This window comes from Aulostomus chinensis, chromosome 7, assembly GCF_037954235.1.
Source record: "Aulostomus chinensis isolate RoL2024-O1b breed Wild chromosome 7, RoL_Achi_v1.0, whole genome shotgun sequence".
NCBI lineage: Eukaryota > Metazoa > Chordata > Actinopteri > Syngnathiformes > Aulostomidae > Aulostomus > Aulostomus chinensis.
The window spans coordinates 8,576,450-8,594,685 of record NC_141326.1 but is presented as its reverse complement, the minus strand read 5'-3'; the positions used below and the strand labels follow the sequence as shown (position 1 = coordinate 8,594,685).

At 40.3% G+C, this 18,236-nt stretch overlaps 2 protein-coding genes across 9 annotated transcripts in view; one reads left to right on the top strand and one right to left on the bottom strand.

Moving 5' to 3' along the window:
* Nucleotides 1–1,298: 1,298 nt before the first annotated feature.
* On the bottom strand, nucleotides 1,299–12,731 carry LOC147258436 (uncharacterized). Of its 2 annotated transcripts, none has more exons than XM_086207691.1 (4): nucleotides 12,597–12,731; nucleotides 12,312–12,501; nucleotides 11,336–11,476; nucleotides 1,299–7,205 (listed from the first exon to the last, which is right to left on the bottom strand). In XM_086207691.1, exons 2-4 carry the CDS (start codon nucleotides 12,487–12,489, stop codon nucleotides 6,892–6,894), a joined length of 633 nt encoding a protein of 210 aa, XP_086063817.1. In that variant the 5' UTR covers nucleotides 12,490–12,501; nucleotides 12,597–12,731; the 3' UTR covers nucleotides 1,299–6,891. The 2 variants fall into 2 exon arrangements, with proteins under 2 accessions (XP_086063817.1, XP_086063816.1); XM_086207690.1 differs by having other exon boundaries at nucleotides 1,302–7,205; nucleotides 11,285–11,476.
* Nucleotides 12,732–14,500: 1,769 nt separating this feature from the next.
* The window catches only part of furinb (furin (paired basic amino acid cleaving enzyme) b), a 171,560-nt gene continuing 167,824 nt past the window's right edge, over nucleotides 14,501–18,236 (top strand). For all 7 annotated transcript variants that reach the window (XM_086208321.1, XM_086208319.1, XM_086208320.1 and 4 more), the window contains exon 1: nucleotides 14,501–14,697. The gene's annotated coding sequence lies outside the window, so the exon portion shown is untranslated. The remainder of the gene's footprint in view (nucleotides 14,698–18,236) is intronic.

Sequence of the window (18,236 nt, the reverse complement as noted above, 5' to 3'; positions counted from 1 at the left end):
GATAAATTTACTACCGTCCATCAGAGATACCTCAGGAACAGGTTAACAAGTTGCGGGGGAGAGTTACTAGCTCTAAAAATATATAAAGATAACAAATAAACATCCACGCACTCCACTTTGGGACAATATGGAGCGAGAAGTATTGATACAGATTTTCATTTTCATTTGCTGACAGACATGTACAACAGGCTCAGCATGAGTAAATGCATGCAATGAACAGGGAATAAGTGACAGAGGCAAGGGATGGCCTTCCTAAAATAATGATGAAAATGCCATTGTCCTAGTCATACAGTACTCTCCTCACTCTTGCGCTACTAAAGAAGCATATCTTTCTTAGGTGGGAAATCCCTTCCTCTCTGTGTAAGACATGCAGGAGAGACTATAAGAGGGATTTGGGCTGTTTATTCAGCCATATGGTCCAATGTGTATGGAATTATTCAAAGCTGAAAGGCACAATGGCAGTTGGCATTAGTAAGTGAGTTGTGCTGGGTCTGTAACAACTTCCCAGTCATTATTTCTACACAATAAAATAGAGTAAAAAGGGAAATAACCTACAGTGAGCAGCAGATTGAGTTCCAATGATTTTTTTCTTAATTATTATGAATCTATTAAAGTTGGAAGCAGTATGTTATGTTTACAAACACTTTTAACTCTATGCGAGACCATATAAACTGAGGCACTGAATGTATTTGCATGTTTTTTGGATAATATTTACTGATCCTAGTGCTCTCCCAATTGTTACCCTGTGTAGGATCTGGATGTCAATCAAATCATTGTAGTGGGGCAAATAGGAATCATGTTTCAAATCTACCCAAAACAGAACTGTTTTATGGCCAAGTACGTTATTGTGGATATTGCATATTGTGTCATCACCTCTAGCCCATTGAGTTAGCTTAATCTTCATTTTTTATCTTTATTTTCGCTCTGCCTGCAAGTTCCATCAATCCATCCATCCATTTTCTTCCGCTTATCATGTTAAGGGTTGTGGGGGGGGGGGGGGGCTGGGGCCTATCCCAGCAGCTTTCAGGCGAGTTCAGGCGGGGTTCACCCTGGACAGGTTGCCAGTCCATCGCAGGGGTCACTCACAGTCACACCTACGGTCAATTTAGAGTATCAATCAGCCTCGTCCCCTCTTGATGTCTTTGGACTGTGGGAGGAAGCTGGACTACCAGAGAGAACCCACGCAGGAACAGGGAGAACATGCAAACTCCACACAGAAAGATCCCGTGCCCGAGCCAGGACTCAAACCCTGAACCTTCTTGTTGTGAGGTGACAGTGCTAACCACTGCACCACCGTGCCACCCCCTGTAACTTAACAGGGGCAGGCTGTAAGTTCCAGTAAGGTCTTAAAGAAAAACTGTCAGTCTAATGTTTAAAGAATGCTTCAAATGAATCCTTCATCCAAAAAGAGTATTTTGCCTTTCAAGTACTCACAAATACTTTTGCACCTTTGTTGAATATTATAATACTTCATGAAATCATTTTGTTTTGTTTTGCTCATTTCTTAACTTGGAAGTTGAACATTCCCTATTTTGACTCTGTTCAGTTAATGTGGTTCAAGGAAACCTTCTACCAATTCAAAACTGTTTGGGGTAGAAGACCTTTTAAATGCCCTTTTTAATGTGGCATAGTTATATTAAATGAGTAAGAAGGGGATCAGTATCTTGCTCAAGGACACTTCGATATGGTCACCAAGCAAAGGATCAAACCAAAAACCCAACCCTCGGTTGCTTGACAGCCACTCTACCTGTGAGCCAGTCTGCCCCATGATATTTAAAGTGACTTGGAATGTATGGAGCTGTAACCACTAAGATGACCGTGTCTCTCCTTTCCTCACTTTAATTTCTAATGCCATTCACTTTCAAAAGGTGTGTGTGATTGCACTAGTGGAAGAGAGCCCATTATTATAAATTGGCTAATAAGTAACAACATGTCTCCAAAGGAAGGTCACTCTATATGCAAAGCAGAGGCACACTGTTAAAGAAACTGACAGTAAGTGATAATATTTGTAATTTAATTTCCTTGGGCACAGAAAGATAAGAGAAGGGACCAGCTACAGTTTGCCAGGGATGAATAAAGAGATGGGAATGGGACTTCATTGTCTGGACTGAAATGCCAGAGTCGACACCACTTATGAGCAAAGCTTCCAGCAACTCAAAGAAAAAACAGTGCTGGCACCCAAGAATGAAGAAAAGCTCAAACAGTGGTAAGACACCTAAAATCAAGAGCAGGCTTTCTGTCTGTCTCTTTTAAACTGCTGAACAAATGTAATCACCGGGGTGGTGTCCATCACAAAGAGCACCAGCTCATTGGAGATTCGACAGATAAATATGTCTCTGCAAGAGAAATGACTGAAGGACACGAGGTGTACGCTCCTCACATCCACAGCACACTCTCTCTCTCTTTCTCTCTCCCCCTCTGTCTTGCTTTTTCAAAGATTTTAGATCTGCAGACATAAACATTCCAAACTTCTCCAATTGTCCACTCTTACTGATGTCAGTGCAGTGAAGGACACTGTTGTGCTGCAGTGGCCTAAAATTCATTTTGACTACATCAGACGTTTCAGGGCTAGAGAAAGAGAAGGAGGGAGGTAAAAAGTTGATCAGTCTTACGCCACAGAGGGCTTTGCAGAATTCAGGGACAGTAGCTGGTTTACATGGAGCCTAATATTCCAATCAGAATCGGATTAGAAGCCCAAACCGAATAAAAATGTTCCATATAAACACCTCAATCCGAATAAAGAGGCCTAAACCGAATGGAATTTCATTCGTTCATTCGGGGTAGAATATTCCTTTTCCCAAACCGATCAGATGTAAAATCTTAGCATGTAAACAGTGAAACGGAATGCTGTCAGGCTGTGTTCTTTCTGTGCATGCTCTGTCTTGACTTAAATGCGCAGTGACGTTTCCTCACTTGATAAAAATGGCGGCTTCCAAGCAGCAGTGCAAGCAGAACTGGTCTGCGGCGGAGAGTTTATTTTTAATACAAACTCTCAAAGACCTGAACGCACGCTTAGATGGTAGGAAAACAAGAAATTCTGAACTGTTCAAAAAAGTCCACGAAAAACTCAACGAAGCTGGCATCGACCGAAGCGTCAAACAGATTAGAAACCGCTGGAAAACTCTGAAGACCGGCTACTACAAGGCTAAACAGCACAACAACAAAAGTGGATATGATCCCACAAACTTTCCGTTTTTCGAGCCGATGGACAAAATTATGGGCGGTTCCGATTAAATGAAGTGGCACATGTAAACACCAGATCGGAATAGATCACGTCACATGTAAACAGTTGACCCGAACTCTTCAATCGGAATAATTTCAGTCGGAATGAAGAAAAAGTCTGCATGTAAACGTGGCTAGTATGAAGCTACTGTATGACTTCTCCAAACCTCCTGTCCACTCTTTCTTCCCTGTTTGTGATTGTTACTCCTGTTTACTCTTTCTGCTGATTTCTTCCATGTTTTCATTTTGAACCCTAACCTGTCAAAAAAGTTACAAATGTTACCATTGCATTATAAAAACAGGGAAATACAACTTCAAATACCAAGGTGTTCTCAATTCAGCTCATAATTAATTAGAAAATACTGAGAAGTTCAGCAGATGTTGGCTCAGAATGCTCTAAATATGCTAGAACCACATACCTGACAAATAGAATCAAACAAACATATACAGTATGTGTTATGTGTTAGTATTTTAGACCTCCCCCTCCCTTGCAGGGAGCTGTAGATGTTACACCAGCACCACCAAGAGGTAAAGCAAGGAGGTCTGTTATTTTTTGCATTTTCATTCAAAATACTAACTCTGGAAATCAGACAGACGATTCTTCTCCTTGCAGTTCATTTATCTCCATGAACACAACTGCGGACACAAGCGAAAACAAAGAAACACAGGGGGATGGCTGTGCAGCCAATTAGTAGGACATGGTTGTGTAATTGGTTAATAATTTATACCAGGGACAGTGGTTTTCCCAGGTTGTGTTCTCCATATGGCAAAGGTTTAGGGCAGAAAGTGATGCTACCATGCTCTGACTGATGTCCCTGCAGCAAATGACCTTCAGCAATCAGCAGCACCAATCTGTCAGTGTCCATCAGGTGACCCATCTATCGCTGTGGAACATCTTCCACTATTCAGCTTTCATTTCAGCCTTAAACATCTCACTCTTTTTTTGAAAGCCTTTTCTACTTTTGCTGTTTTCTCTCAGTAAGGGTGAACAATGAAATGGCTACTTTTGAAACACTGGAAACCATGTAAGACCAGCGTTTTCAAGACCCAGACCTATGAGGTAAGTGACTTTGGAGGAAAAATAATGTGTTTTTCAAAAGACTTCTACTGATAAAATGAAACCAGCTCTGTTTATGAAATATTATTTGATGACATTTCTTTCAGAGATGAGCAGAGAAAACAGTTGGATACAAACGCATGACACAGGAACTGAGGGGTTTTTCAGTTTAGGTGGGGAAGCTCTTTTGTTCATGGATGTGATGCTGAAGCAGGATGACCTTCAAGGACATTCTTCTCATTTACAGAGCAATTAAACACCGCCCTGTTGGTAAATTGAAAAACGAGACAAAAATCCTCTGTGGATTTAATAACAAACTCATTACCAGGGCCCAACAGGGCAGAACTGGCTTTAATTAGACCAACAGCTGATTAACACCCAATTAACAGAGTCAGAGCCAGTTAATTCCCCCCCACTTTGGCAGCTTGAGAATGTAAACATAAACAGGCCAGCACTAGAGCACTTGCTGTAGTGCTGACAACCACTGTATGGTTGTCCTATCGGGGGGGGGCTGGATTCTGAACAGGATGTGCTTCATAAAGGAGACAAACTGGCTAATATTCAATACACTCTCAACTCCTAATGGACTGATGGAGGACAACTGTCCAGGCAGAGACACATCATGCTTGATTAAAATATCTCAGACACATTCTCAAGGAGAGTGTCACGGTTGTGCAGTGGTCAGCACTGTTGCCTCACAGCAAGAAGTATCTGGGTTCGAGTTCCGGCTCGGGCACAGAATCTTTCTGTGTGAGTCTCCATGTTCTCCCTGTTCCTGTGTGGGTTCTCTCTGGTACTCCAGCTTCCTCCCACAGTCCAAAGACATCAAGAGGGGACGAGGCTGATTGATACTCTAAACTGACTGTAGGTGTGACTGTGAGTGTGAATGGTTGTATGTCTCTATGTGTTGGCCCTGTGATGGACTGGTGACCTGTCCAGGGTGAACCCCGCCTCTCACCTGAAGGCTGCTGGGATAGGCTCCAGCCCCCCTGTGACCCTCAACACGATAAGCTGGAACTTGCAGGCAGATCAAAAATAAAGATAAATAATTTAGCTAAGTCAATGGGATAGAGGTGATGACACAATATGGGACTAATTCATGAAATATTCTCGCACACAAACAGCCATACAATTCAGTTTACGGACCCCCCCGCAACCCCTAACAGGAAACAGCAAACTTCACACACAAAGATCCCGTGCCCAAGCTGGGACTTGAACCCAGAACCTTCTTGCTGGAGGCAACAGTGCTAACCACTGCATCACTGTGCTGTCATCTGGTTTATATATCAAGCATAAGCAGAAGGATAAATATATAACCTTTTTGTTTCTTTATTTTTAACTATGAACTACTCTATCAAATCTCACACGGGACTATTTTAACATTCATTAAGTACATATCTGCAGGAACACTGAACAGCTTTGAGTTCCAAAGTTGAGCAACCCTGTGATGTTGTTTTTGTACCGGAAACTCCTAACTGCTCCTGACAAAGACATAAACCTGAACCCATGAAGAAAAAGCTTTTCTCACACAATAGCCCATCATTTACTGAGAACACACAGTGTTCCTGTATGGTCTCAATGTGGAATTGAAGAAGATGATGAGAGGTATTAAAGAAAAATCGGCCTCATTCATGACATCTTCTTTTGCACAGATTCACTCGTACACATCAATGGAATTGAAACCCTCAAAATAGTGTTATAGACAAGAAGAAAAACCTGTTGGAAATCCGTAATTTCTTGCTTCTGACATCTATTGTGTACCTCTTGTAACTAGCAGTCACCCAGGCTTGTCGACAATTTAAAGTTACAAGAGTTACATATTAAATGCAATGAGCAAGGAATTGCTAATAGGTAATAGGTTCTGCTTCCTGTCTGTAACACTAAATTGAGAGCTAAAAAAATTCCTTTGAGAACACATTTGTGTGCGAGAATATTTCATGAATTAGTCCCATAGTTGGTGGATCCCTGAAGGTTCATGTAATGACTCCAGAATTCTACAGTTTCTGCAAATTTTCTGGAAACATAGAGAACTTGAGGGAACATAATATAAGTTCCTCTATACTGGAACCAAAAGGCTCCCTGAAATCTGCCAAATAACATCCCCGCAAAACATGTTCTTTAAGCATTCAGGGAACATACAAACTGGCTAACTTTTTCCTATTACAAAGTCCTAAGGAGAACCTCATGTGACTTATTGATGCCACTCTTTTTGCTTTGTATTGTTCTGTTCCGGTAACCACAATTGAACATTCCCCCAACATCATGAAAGAAACCTTGAAATACAAGATGCTTATAATGAAAAGAGGACATTTTTTTAGATATTCTGTGGAGGTTCAGGACATTCTTCAATCCTTTAGAATATTATGCAGGGTCCCTATAATGTTTCCATCTGTCTGAGCGCATCACCTTACATTTCCTACCTTGTAATGTTAGTCCTTAGTGTTCTCGATTTTATTTGAGTTCAAACTGAAAACAAACAGAACAACCTTTCAGATGGTCCTGATTCACAGAATCGTCACTTTAAGTTGATCAGTATTCATTGCTTGTATAGATTTATAATTGAACCTATATGTTAATATTAACATATTATATATAGAGTCTCTTCACTCTACTCAAGGTGCTGACATATATCTCTTTGGCATCATCTTGTTTTTTGTGTATACAGAGTGATAACCCTCGCTGAAACACCGATTAGTGGACTTAAGTTGAGAGGTGGCCCGCCATGACTCCACAGCACTCTCCAAGTCTGGTAGGACGTCTGGTACAACAAGCTGCTCAGTGACAAAGACTATCATTTCAACAACTAGCAGCAGAATCCAGCCTAATGCCCCCAGCCAATAGGAAGAGCCGAGGCTAGAGATGTCCTTGAGGATTTCCTCCCAGTGGTGGTAAGTGAAGAGGGACCAGCTAAGGACGAAGAAGAAACCTGGAGATAGAAGAGAAACACAAGTACAATTTAGACCTACTGGCAGCATAAAAAAATGTCATTAAGGTCAATTATTATGTGCCTCAAGCTTTAGAGAAGAGTTTGTATGATAATGAAGTGTAATTCCAATGAAACTAAAAAGTCTGTTTAAAAACTGCTACACTGCAGGGAATGCAAATGAGCAGCACATAAAAGAATGTCTGTGGGTGTGAATTTGACCTGAGCTGCACACAACAAAAGCTGTGTTGAGGTTAATAGGACACGGCTTTCTTTTTTAAAACTACTTAACTTAGAAACTCTGAATTATTTTAAAGCTCACAAGCCAACGTTGTAATTGTGGTTGGTGGGTGGAAATCTATTGAAATGTAATGTTCCAGTATCATTGTTCTCACAGTTGTTTTAAGGTTAATAAATGTCTTCGTTGTTTCGTTTTAAGATCAAGATTGTTTAAGTTGTAGTAAATGTGCGGCAGTTTGAATGTGTGCTGTCTTACTTGCTATTGCTCACATTTGTCAAAAGATGGCAACATTGAGTACAATTATATAAGGACAAAATAGAGAAATACAGTATTTTTCATTTGCTAAAACGCTAAACCCAATTGTCTGGACCAAATGCTCAGTGCAGTGAACCCATTTATTGAACTGGTCAACCTTTTGGCAAAACCTTAAACATTTTTCACCTGGTTAGACACATTTTGCACTGTGACGCACTTGCATTGCATAATGGTAAGCATAAGTAGCAAAAGTGAAAGTCAAAGCAGAGTTTTCTCAATTTAAACACAGCAACTCAAAATTGATCACACTTGTTGCTAATGATGTGAGGAAAGTAGTATAAACCAGTTTAGGGAGCCCTGGCTATTTAAGTGTCCATGTGGACAAAACCAATCTGAGATTCAGAGACAGAGTACAAGTAACAGTTAGCTGAGGAGGAGAAGAGGAGGGGTAAGACAAAGCACAGTTTTTCTGGTGAAATATGGCTTAATGTTATAGACCATGTTGTTATTCATGGTATGAAGTAAGCAGGAGTTTGAGTGCAACCCAACCTCAGCAGATTCCTGATGTCCACCTAATCCTAATCCTACTCCAGAAATTCAGAGAAAATAACAAGTATTTTTTTGTATTTTAATTACATAAATGTGTATAGTATGACTCTATACAGTGCTGTTAAAAGGAATTTCACCAGACCAAATTGCCAACATACCATTAGGCCTAGTACTGGTATATTGATGTATATTTTTGTAACTTCATGATCTCTATCCATTTTCTACTGCTTATTCTGTTAACGGTCACGTGGGGGCTGGTGCCTGTCCCAGCAGCCTTTGAGTGAGAGGTACAACCTGGACGGGTCACCAGTGTCAGTGTAGGTCAATGTAGAGTATCCAATTAGCCTAGACACCTCTTGCATGTCTTTGGACTGTGGGAGGAAGCCGAAGTACCCGTAGAGGACCCACGCAGGCACGGGTAGAACATGCAAACTCCACACAGCGTGCACGAGCCAAGGGTCGAACCCAGAACCTTCTTGCTGTGAGGCGAGTGCTAACCACCGCACCACCGTGCCTCTAAACTGCATGACCTCTTTTTGTAGAAGTGTAGGGTGGGAGGACATCTATGTTTTCCCCACTCCACGAGATCCTCATTGTCGACATAGTCTGTCAGAACATTGCAATCAAGCAGCATGAAACACAGCAAAAAAATCAATGAAGACCATATGAATTTTGAAGTCATCATCACTGTCAGCCTTTCCACCATTGCTCATGCCCACAAACACAACAGAATGTACATGAAGCAACTCAAGGAGCAAAGATTGCAGTATGTACAGGTAAGTGTTCAGTACTGCAGTCTACTCAACAGCACACGTGTCTTTCTGTAAGACTTCCAAAACTATATTTATTTTTCCATGTTGTTTCAACTGGATTCCTTATTCCTTGAATATGTTTTCATGGATAAGAGGTTCAATCTGACCAAAAAGAGGAGGAAAGGCTGTAATGTGATTGGCTAACAGGCCACTTTTGAGGTCCTTGACCAGTGTGGTGGCAATCTCACATTATGTGCTGCCATCTGCAGTCATGGATTTCTCCACCATCATGCCACCTTGGGGCCTTATAATATTCACTCTCGCCTGACATTTCACAGTGATCTCCAAAATATTGTATGAGTAGCAGGATCATGACTAGGCAGGGCATCCTGTCTGTGTCATTGTGTGGGACATTGTGAGTTTTCACTGTGCCATCCAGGTCAGAGAGTGATTCAATATCAACCAAGAATTCATGAATGTTTGCTTTCATCCATTCTCCCCTTCTGCCTGCATAAAGATATGATGATGGAGAATGAGTGTCATTGACGTTGATTTTGCAGTAATGTGCTTTTCATGTAGTTTTTTTATGACAAGGCAGAATGTTGACATCACTTTGACTACAACACTTTTTTTGTTTAATGCATGCCCTGGATGCTGCGTCTTGAATTATTTTATGTAGTGTCTAATAAATGTTCTGTGGTGATTTTTTTTTAACTTTCTGTGTGTATGATCTAAACATACTGGTAGGTTTTAAACACCATATAACTGGTTTTGAGGTGAGAGTTTGATTTTTCTAGAAAAGTCTGGCATTTGTGAATGTAGTTAAAGAAAGGGTTTTGTTTAGATTTTGTTACAGTTTAGAGAAAAAGGTGGAGGGCTTCACTAATTGTGTCTTAGCAATTGAGAAAAACTGTAATGGCCCCAAATGTGAACAAGATGATCCTCAGATGAAAACGATTTACAAATGAGTCAACCTACAATGATTTTTGTCTGATTTGGGGAACATAACTTGAATAAATATCAATTATGTATGGTTTTTGAGGACTTTTTCAACTTCTCAAATCTGATTATGTTTCAAAAGGTTTCCTGTGCATATACACATCAAAATATATTTTTGACACTCATGGCGAGACAAGCATAGATAGGGTTCTAATTGTATGTGAAGTTTTGAAACCCTTTTTCAATGTCAGACAAATCAATAAATAAATGCGGTATGCAAGTACTGGTAGAAAATGGAATTTCAATGAATTGTTATGTACAATTTCAAGGTGGCAAAGACATGCATTTGTAAAAACATTTTACATGTCTTCAAATTGCATGGTGTTGGCATTTAAATGGACGATGCATTTGTGAGTTCCCAAAATAATGCACAAATTGTTGTACACATTTGCAAATCTCTGTTTATATATATATATATATACACAGCATATATATATATATATATATAGAGAGAGAGAGAGAGAGAGAGAGAGAGAGAGAGAGAGAGAGAGAGAGAGAGAGAGAGAGAGAGAGAATTTTGAGTGTATTTTCTCTCTCCATAATTATGTTACTCAGCCACATTGTATACTCTTTCTTCCAAACAGACAAAAGTTTGTGGAGGTGATGCAGTTTTCGAGCGAGAGGTGTGGTACACACTGGGCGGTCGCCAGTCCATCGCAGGGCCAACATATATAGACAGACATCCTTTAACACTAAAAGCCACAACTACGGTCAGTTTAGAGTATTCAGTTAGCCTAGTTGGTGTGATGTTATCAAATCAAATTCAAATCAAAAGCCTTTATTGTCATTGTATAGCATACAACGAAATTGGAGTTTAACACCCTTTGGTGCAATTTTTCAATCAACAGTGCAACAGTTATTAAAAATATATGAAGTTCTGGGCATAAAAAAAGACATAAATGGATATCATTAAGAGAAAGAAAACTATATAGAAATGTATGTATATATGTGTATACTGTATATGTGTGTGTGTGTGTGTGTGTGTATATATATATATATATATATATATATATATATATATATATATATATATATATACACACACAATGCAAAGTTAAGTAGTTGTCAATAAATACACATATATCCTTTAAAATATCCCAGAACAAATACTTGAACAAGGTAACCTTAATACTCCACTTGAATAAAGACCACATTGTTGAAATGTGTATTCCTGACATGGGTTTAACAAAACTTTGTAAAGTACTCCTTGCATATGGGCATTCCTCACTCCCATTCATATTTATTGTCAAATGATTGTCATATTTTGAGGACAGTATAGTTGTTACCTGTAGCGGTAAGGGTGAGGAGCAGCAGGGTGGTGGGGTATAAAGCCTGACCTGCCATGAGCAGAGCCCGAGTGTTGGAATAGGAGCGCACTGTCTCAGATGTCCAGCAGAGGGCAAACACTAGACAGAGAGCACCAGTGCTCACAGCCAGCAGGAAAGACAGAACCCCAAAGACCCTCTCTGCCTCAAGAGCTGGAAAACAAATTAAACTTTCCTTTAAACTTGCTGAAAAAAATAGTTTTGCCAAAGTTTACTCCTCCAGGAGGTTTGAGTTTCACTTGGTTGGGAGCACATGTTAGTGTTTTTTGTTACCTTGGTTTAAAAGTGTGAGCGTGATTTTGTGATGTTACAGTATAGAAACAATGATTTAACTGTCTAATCTGACCTGATCTTTTCTCAGCACATATACTGAGGGATGTTTTACCTGGTAATTTATCTGTAAAATATAACAGCTTAATGTATAGGTTTCAGTAACATTAAATGAGATAACAAATCAACATCGAACAGAAATTATAGCTCTCAGTAAATAATTTCTGTGTTTTAAAAGATGACTTAGACTTTTTGCGTTACTATTTAAAGATATCTGTTATGAAATGTTACTGTGAATGAAAAATGCACTTTTAAAGGCATGTAACACCTGTCCACCTAGAAAATTAAAAGTTTATGTACCTCGACTAGTTTGCAGCCTCTTCTACACTGCAATCATTTCATTTTGAAAGTGTGTTGCATTAAAAAAAGAAGAGATAATGTCTTGGAAAAGTACATGAATTGTTTTTAAATTTAAGTCAAGCATTTTAATGAAGCAGATCAGGTGACTGAGACTTTACCTTCAGCCACAGTGAAAGAATGTACTTCTGTGGAACAGGAGCAAGCTCTAACTTGTTAACTGATTTTTAGAAGGCCCTTCTGATACCAAGTGTTTCCAACGTTCCCTCTAAATTTGCTTCTTTTGGCAGAATCTGTCTCATTAATACAATTAAGAAAGACTTTCAATGATGTCAGAAGACAAAAGTGGTGTGTTGCTCACCATTAAAAACCATGCCATCCCTGAAATGAGTAGTATTCCACTCTGTCCACAGTCCACCATCCTTCAACCAGAATGGTGTCCAGATTGCATAGCATATACAGAGGCAGCCTGTCAGCCCCAGACAGGACTCTGCAAATCTAAAGCGACTGATGGAATCCCCAAATTCCAACAGCTTCATGTTGGTACAGCCCTGACAGATGTAGGGGAAACACAGGAGGAGGTAGGTTAAGTCAGGCAAAGCAATGTAGTTGTGTCAAATCAGATAGAAAGAAATCAGTGTCTTACCTTTATTATCAGTGGAGGACAAAGGCTGCCAGGAACAAAGCTGTTTGTTATAAAACTACACTGTTGACAATAGCACAAACTCAACTGTACATCAGCTTTCAACACTTGTACTGCTCGTGGCTACAAGATCTCACTCACACATCAACCCTTTCACTCTAATTATGCATGCAGTGGAAACTCCCCCAGACTCCGCCAGAACCATGAAACCTCCACTATAACAACTACACTCACAATGTAAAAGTGAAATTCTCAACAGTGTTTGAGAAGCAGAAGGAAATTTAGCTGACATCAGGGGAGAAAACCGAAAGAAACTTCAAGGAAGAATCTATGAATTATGAAGATTTTATATCATAAATCATTACAATTCAGATATCACTAATCGTGTGAGGTGAGTGTCATTATATATGACAGCGTAAAGAAAGTCATTATGGTCATTATACATGACATTTTAGGACAACTCATCCTCAATTTTTACACAGTGATGTCATCTTCAACTACTGGTTCTCTTGTTATCCTGTTCGTCACATCACTTCCATCCACCTTCTTTTTCCTTTTTTTGCAACTGAGATGTACTCACAGACCATCCACACAAAAATTTAAAAAAGTTCACTTCACGTGCTAAAATTGATTCTATATCTAAACACAAGAAGAGAAGAACTGGCATGTCAAGCTTCCTTTTTTTCTTTTTCTAGACAGTCATTGTAGTCTTAGTTCATTTCATCCATCCATCCGTCCATCTTTTTACCCCAGCTTATTCTATTAAGGGTCACAGGGGGCTGAAGCCAGAAGCCTTCAGGCGATAGACAGGGTAAAACCTGGACGGGTCACCAGTGTCAATGTAGAGTATCCAATTAGCTTAGTCTCCTCTTGCATGTTTTTGGACTGTGGGAGGAAGCTGGAGTACCCAGAGAGAACCCACACAGGAACAGGGACAACACGCAGACTCCACACAGAAAGATCTCAGGCTTGAACCCAGAACCTTCTTGCTGTGAGGCGACAGTGCTAACCACTGCACCACCGTGCCACCCTTTGTTTCTGGACTGGTAAGAGTGTCCCACCACTTGTAAATTTGTCTCAAGCTTTGTAAAAGTGTTTTGTATCTTGTTAATTTGTTATCTAAAATTTTAATTTGTTTTGTTCTTGGTAAAAGTGTTTTGCTTATGTGATTTTGCTTTCTAAAATGTAAAAAGATTGTCCAAAATATAAAATTTGTCTCTAGTTTTGTAAAAGTCTTTCACACTTCACAGTAGTTTGCGTGCCACCTACAGTACTTTAGTCAAGAAGGACAAGTGACTATAATGGAGGGTTATGAAAAATATCAAACAATTATGACAGCAACAAGCAACACAGTTGCAGATGCACCCGGAGGGACGGGGCCCCCTCGCTCCCGACGCGGCTGTCAACCGTGGCGGACTGTTGTCAGTGCGCCTCCGCTGCATCACATCGCCTAGGACGGGGATCGGCCTACATCTTCAAGGGGCGTCAGGGGTCTGCGGCAATGTAACCCACCTGACCCATCTTGAAACACAGAACAAGGAGTCTAACGCACGTGAGTCAGGGGGTGCTTCCTCCGTGTGGCGCAATGACCAACAGAAGATGCATCTCAAGTTGTTCGCTTGTTGTGTGCGAGCTGAATTGTAGGGTAATTATGACAGAAGTGCCTGATCTGTCATTTTAATAGCTCTATATCATTTCAAATTATTCCTCATACTGATTATTAGTATTAAATGTAACCTGAGATTTTATGGAAGGCCTCTTTTATAGCCATGGGCAAATGGCCGCGGGAACACAACAAACATATTCAGTAGTTCAGTGAGGGTAAGTACAGCTTTGTCAATAGCGTGGCATTCAGTATTCTTGTGCAGATTACAATGGTATCAAAAGCCGCATTCAGATCTAACAGGACAAGCACAGAGACAGCTTCCTCATCTGATCCCTGCAGGAGGTTGTTAGTAACTCTGACTAATGCTCTTCTGTGCTATGCTGAACCCTGAATCCTGACTGAAAATCCTCAAATAAGCTCCTGTTTGAAGAAAGTCACAATGCTATTAAGCAACGGCTTTCTCAAGAAATTTGGAAAGAAAGGGAAGATTGGGTATAGGTGAGTAGTTGATCAAAACTTCTGGATCATTTTTTTGAGAAGAGGTGTAATTACCACTGAAAGTACTGTGGAACATAACCAGATAACAGCGATACATTTATCATGTCTAAGCCAGAGGTGCTATCTTGGAGTAAAGTGCATTTAAGCAGCTTCGTTGGGGTGGGAGCTAGGAGGCAAGCTGACAGTTTGGAAGAAATGGTATAAGTTTGTCAATGGGAGGAAAGAACTCCAGGTATATGTCGAGGCTCACAGCTGTTAGTAAAACTTTGAAGGTAACATGGTGTCAGCTGAAGGCAGGAAGAGAAGAAATTGTGAAAGAACATTTTTTTTCATTAAAAATGTCCATAAAGTCATTACTGCTAAGAGAAACAGGAATGCTTGGCTCATTAGAGAATTTGTAGCTGTCAGTCTGGCTACAGTGCTAAAGAGAAATCTAGGATTGTCCTTGTTTTCCTTTATTAATGCTGAGTAATAGGCTGCCCTAGCTTTGCAAAGGGCTTTTTAGATTAGATGTGACTCTTCCTGTTTTGAGGCACATCGTAGCCTCTCCAGATTTTTTGTTGTTTGTTTCAGCTGTCAGGTTTCAGGATTGTATCATAGTGCTTGTTCCCTTTGTTTTGTCATTTCCTTTTTTAAACTTGTTCAAAAGGTGTCTGTTGTGCTATTGATCAAATGTTCAATTTGGGAGGGACTAAAGTTAACAGCAGGGTCTTCTGTTATGATGGGACATGACAACAAATTCAATGCCAGTGGGATCGCTTCCTTAAATCTTACCATGGCGTGATCAGACGTGGAAAATACAGTTTTCATTCATGGTATATTGTTGAGAAGTACAGATTTAAAGGTGATTAAGAAATTGTCTAATAAAAGAGATTTCTGTGGAAATACAACTAAATGTTCAACTTCCATTCCATATATCATGAGGTTGAGGGTGTGGCTATGACTCATTCACCCTGGGTTTTTTTTGTTGCAACTCTCCTTTCTGCTTGTGTTGCAGCAGCAGCAGCAGCAGCAGCAGCAGCTGTAAACTATGGATTTATATTCCTTCATATTGTGAAGGATTATGGTTTGTTCCTATATGCACTCTACCTCTCCTTCACAGTGACAAGTCATCTAGTGCAGATGCAGATAGGTTTAAGAACACTTTTCTTTTTAAATATAAACATAAAGAACCACAAGGAAGAAGGAAAAATGTATTTCTGTCCAATGGTGTATAAAGCATCTCAAGGATTCCGAACAAACAAGGATGCTAAAAATCCAAATAAATGGTCCTTTCAGTTTAACAAACTGACTGAAATTTTAAAAGCTGCTCCAAAAATGAAAGTGAAAGTTTAAAAAACAAGCACTCACTGCACTGAACTCCATGTGACCCAGTAACAGGCTATCTGTGTATCGTTGGCACAAAGACAAGTTCTGGCCTATATATCGTGTCCCAATGAAGGAATAACAGTTCGAGGGCAATAAATAGGTAGTTGGCAGGTCAGATGTGGCCCGGAGGCCGCCTATTGAGGATCACTGGTCTACAGCCATTATTTCTGCGATCAAAGACCTACTCAAATCCTCCTTTTTAGCTATTTTAAAGCATTCTCAGTGGTCTTTAAATTTTGATTATGAAGTTTTTAGCCAAAATCACAAAACTTGTACCATTTTCAAGGACTCTACCTCTGCAGAGCCCCAGTAGCTCATTAACAATTTGTCTCTGAATTGTGGGGGGAGACAGCACTGCTCAGTGCCCTCCCTTGTGTGGGACACAGTGGGGGGATACCCTGTACACATGTCTGGAGAAATGTCATGTTTCCTGGAGAGTTCAAGCCCGCTGCCCCAAACTTCAGCGTGTCAGCGGGGACAGGACTGGATGCAGTGGCGGGCTCTGTGAGGACGGATGGTCACACAATACGTCCATCCCAGCCAATAGAGACGAACCCGCAGTGTCAGAGGACTCGTCTGCCCGAAACGCCAACTGTACTGAACAACCAGGGCTGGCGGGGCCCTCTGATGGTGGGTCACCTGGTTAGAATAAGGTCCCTAAGATCTGGTGGCCAGGCTCAGTTGAATTATTATTACCCAACAGAAAAAATAAACTCACAGGTAAAGATACACGCTGTCCACTTTGTGGTGACTTGATGGAAGGCACAGCATCTGGCTTCAAATTTAACTTGCTGGCAAAGCCTTTTTTTTTCCTGCTGCAAGTTGGTGAAACAGTTCTGTGAAGTGTTGACTGCAAACCAATATGTGTTATATTGCTGTGACCAAGAATCCTTATCCATTGCTCTCTCACAGCAAAGTTTTTCAGTAGATTATGAATGCTTGTGTCATTATCTTTCTCCTTAGCATTGAAACCTGCTACAGCACTTACGTGTTGATCTGCCAACATCTTCTTTACTCCTGAGAGTTAGAGTGGGTGGAGTGGGTGGTGTAGGGCAGGAGCTTGTGGCCCGCCCGGTGGCTTTGTGATGTGTGAAAGCCAGTGTCCCTGAGCCTGCCCTTTAGAGTCTGCCATTGATCCACTGCGGTTTGAATGCAGAAATACTCAGAAATGTAATTTTAAGCTCAAGATAAGTCCTCTAGCATCAGAAAAAAATGCCACATGAACATGTGAACAACACGAAAAAACATGATTTTCATCAGAGTGGGATATAAGGGTTTAATGGAGTTATCATGCAGCGAATAGGTCAATGCTGTACCTTGAACTGAGGACACTGTGAAATGTGAGAAACTCATCAAACACTGCCAGGATGTAGTTTATCAACATTAAAGTGCAACTAATTCCTTTAGAAACAGTTCATTGATAGATTGATAAAGAAAATGCTTCATAAAACAGTCCTTTAAAACCAGTGTAAAATCAACGGTTTATGTTCACAGCAAGGGTCTATGGAGGAATCAGTATGTTATCTATGGTGCCAGATGGTGCTACGTGTGCACTCAGGGCTTGTTCAGCTTTTCTTTGGTATTTAGAGGGCATGGAATCAGAGCATAAACCACGGTGCAAAGGCGCAGTCATGAGGCACGCAATTATTCATAGGTGTGTTTTAGGCGTGACAGTGCTCAAATCAATCAGAGTGCCTTGTGTCATTCCCTTTAAAGTGCAGGTTGTGCCAGGACTTTTCATATTGCAATTTCAGTGGTGCTTGCGTTTCACCTCAGAGAAGTGAGCACTTTGCATTTGGAGAGATGGACCTCCTTGTATGCCAGGTGAAGAGCAGTTGCTCTTAACTATTATTGTGCTACTTTGTTTGAAAAATTAAACATCAACTCCATTTTCTGTTACATATTTTTAACACTTTTTTTTCCCGATAAGCTTGTCAATGTAAACCTACCATTAAGGTTACAACTCACTGCAGTTATGTTGGAGAAGGAGGCACATCCATTCATTGGCGTCACATGTACACACATCTGCTGTGTGATCAATGATAATAATATGAATTGTACCATTTACAAACTCTATATTAAAATGTTGAAAGTGAGTGGGTGTGGGGAGTGTGAAGCATAGTTTTGAGTGTTATTGTGGCATTTCAAGCCAAACACAAATTAAATCAAAC

Bases quoted from the DNA above. Each gene is read 5' to 3' on its own strand.
- LOC147258436 (XM_086207690.1), bottom strand. From the start codon at position 12,489: ATGAAGCTGTTGGAATTTGGGGATTCCATCAGTCGCTTTAGATTTGCA. The intron at 11,477-12,311 runs GTGAGCAACACA...TTTGTTTTCCAG, and splicing joins GGATGGCATGGTTTTTAATG to CTCTTGAGGCAGAGAGGGTC. The intron at 7,206-11,284 runs GTAACAACTATA...TTCTATCTCCAG, and splicing joins CCTCACCCTTACCGCTACAG to GTTTCTTCTTCGTCCTTAGC.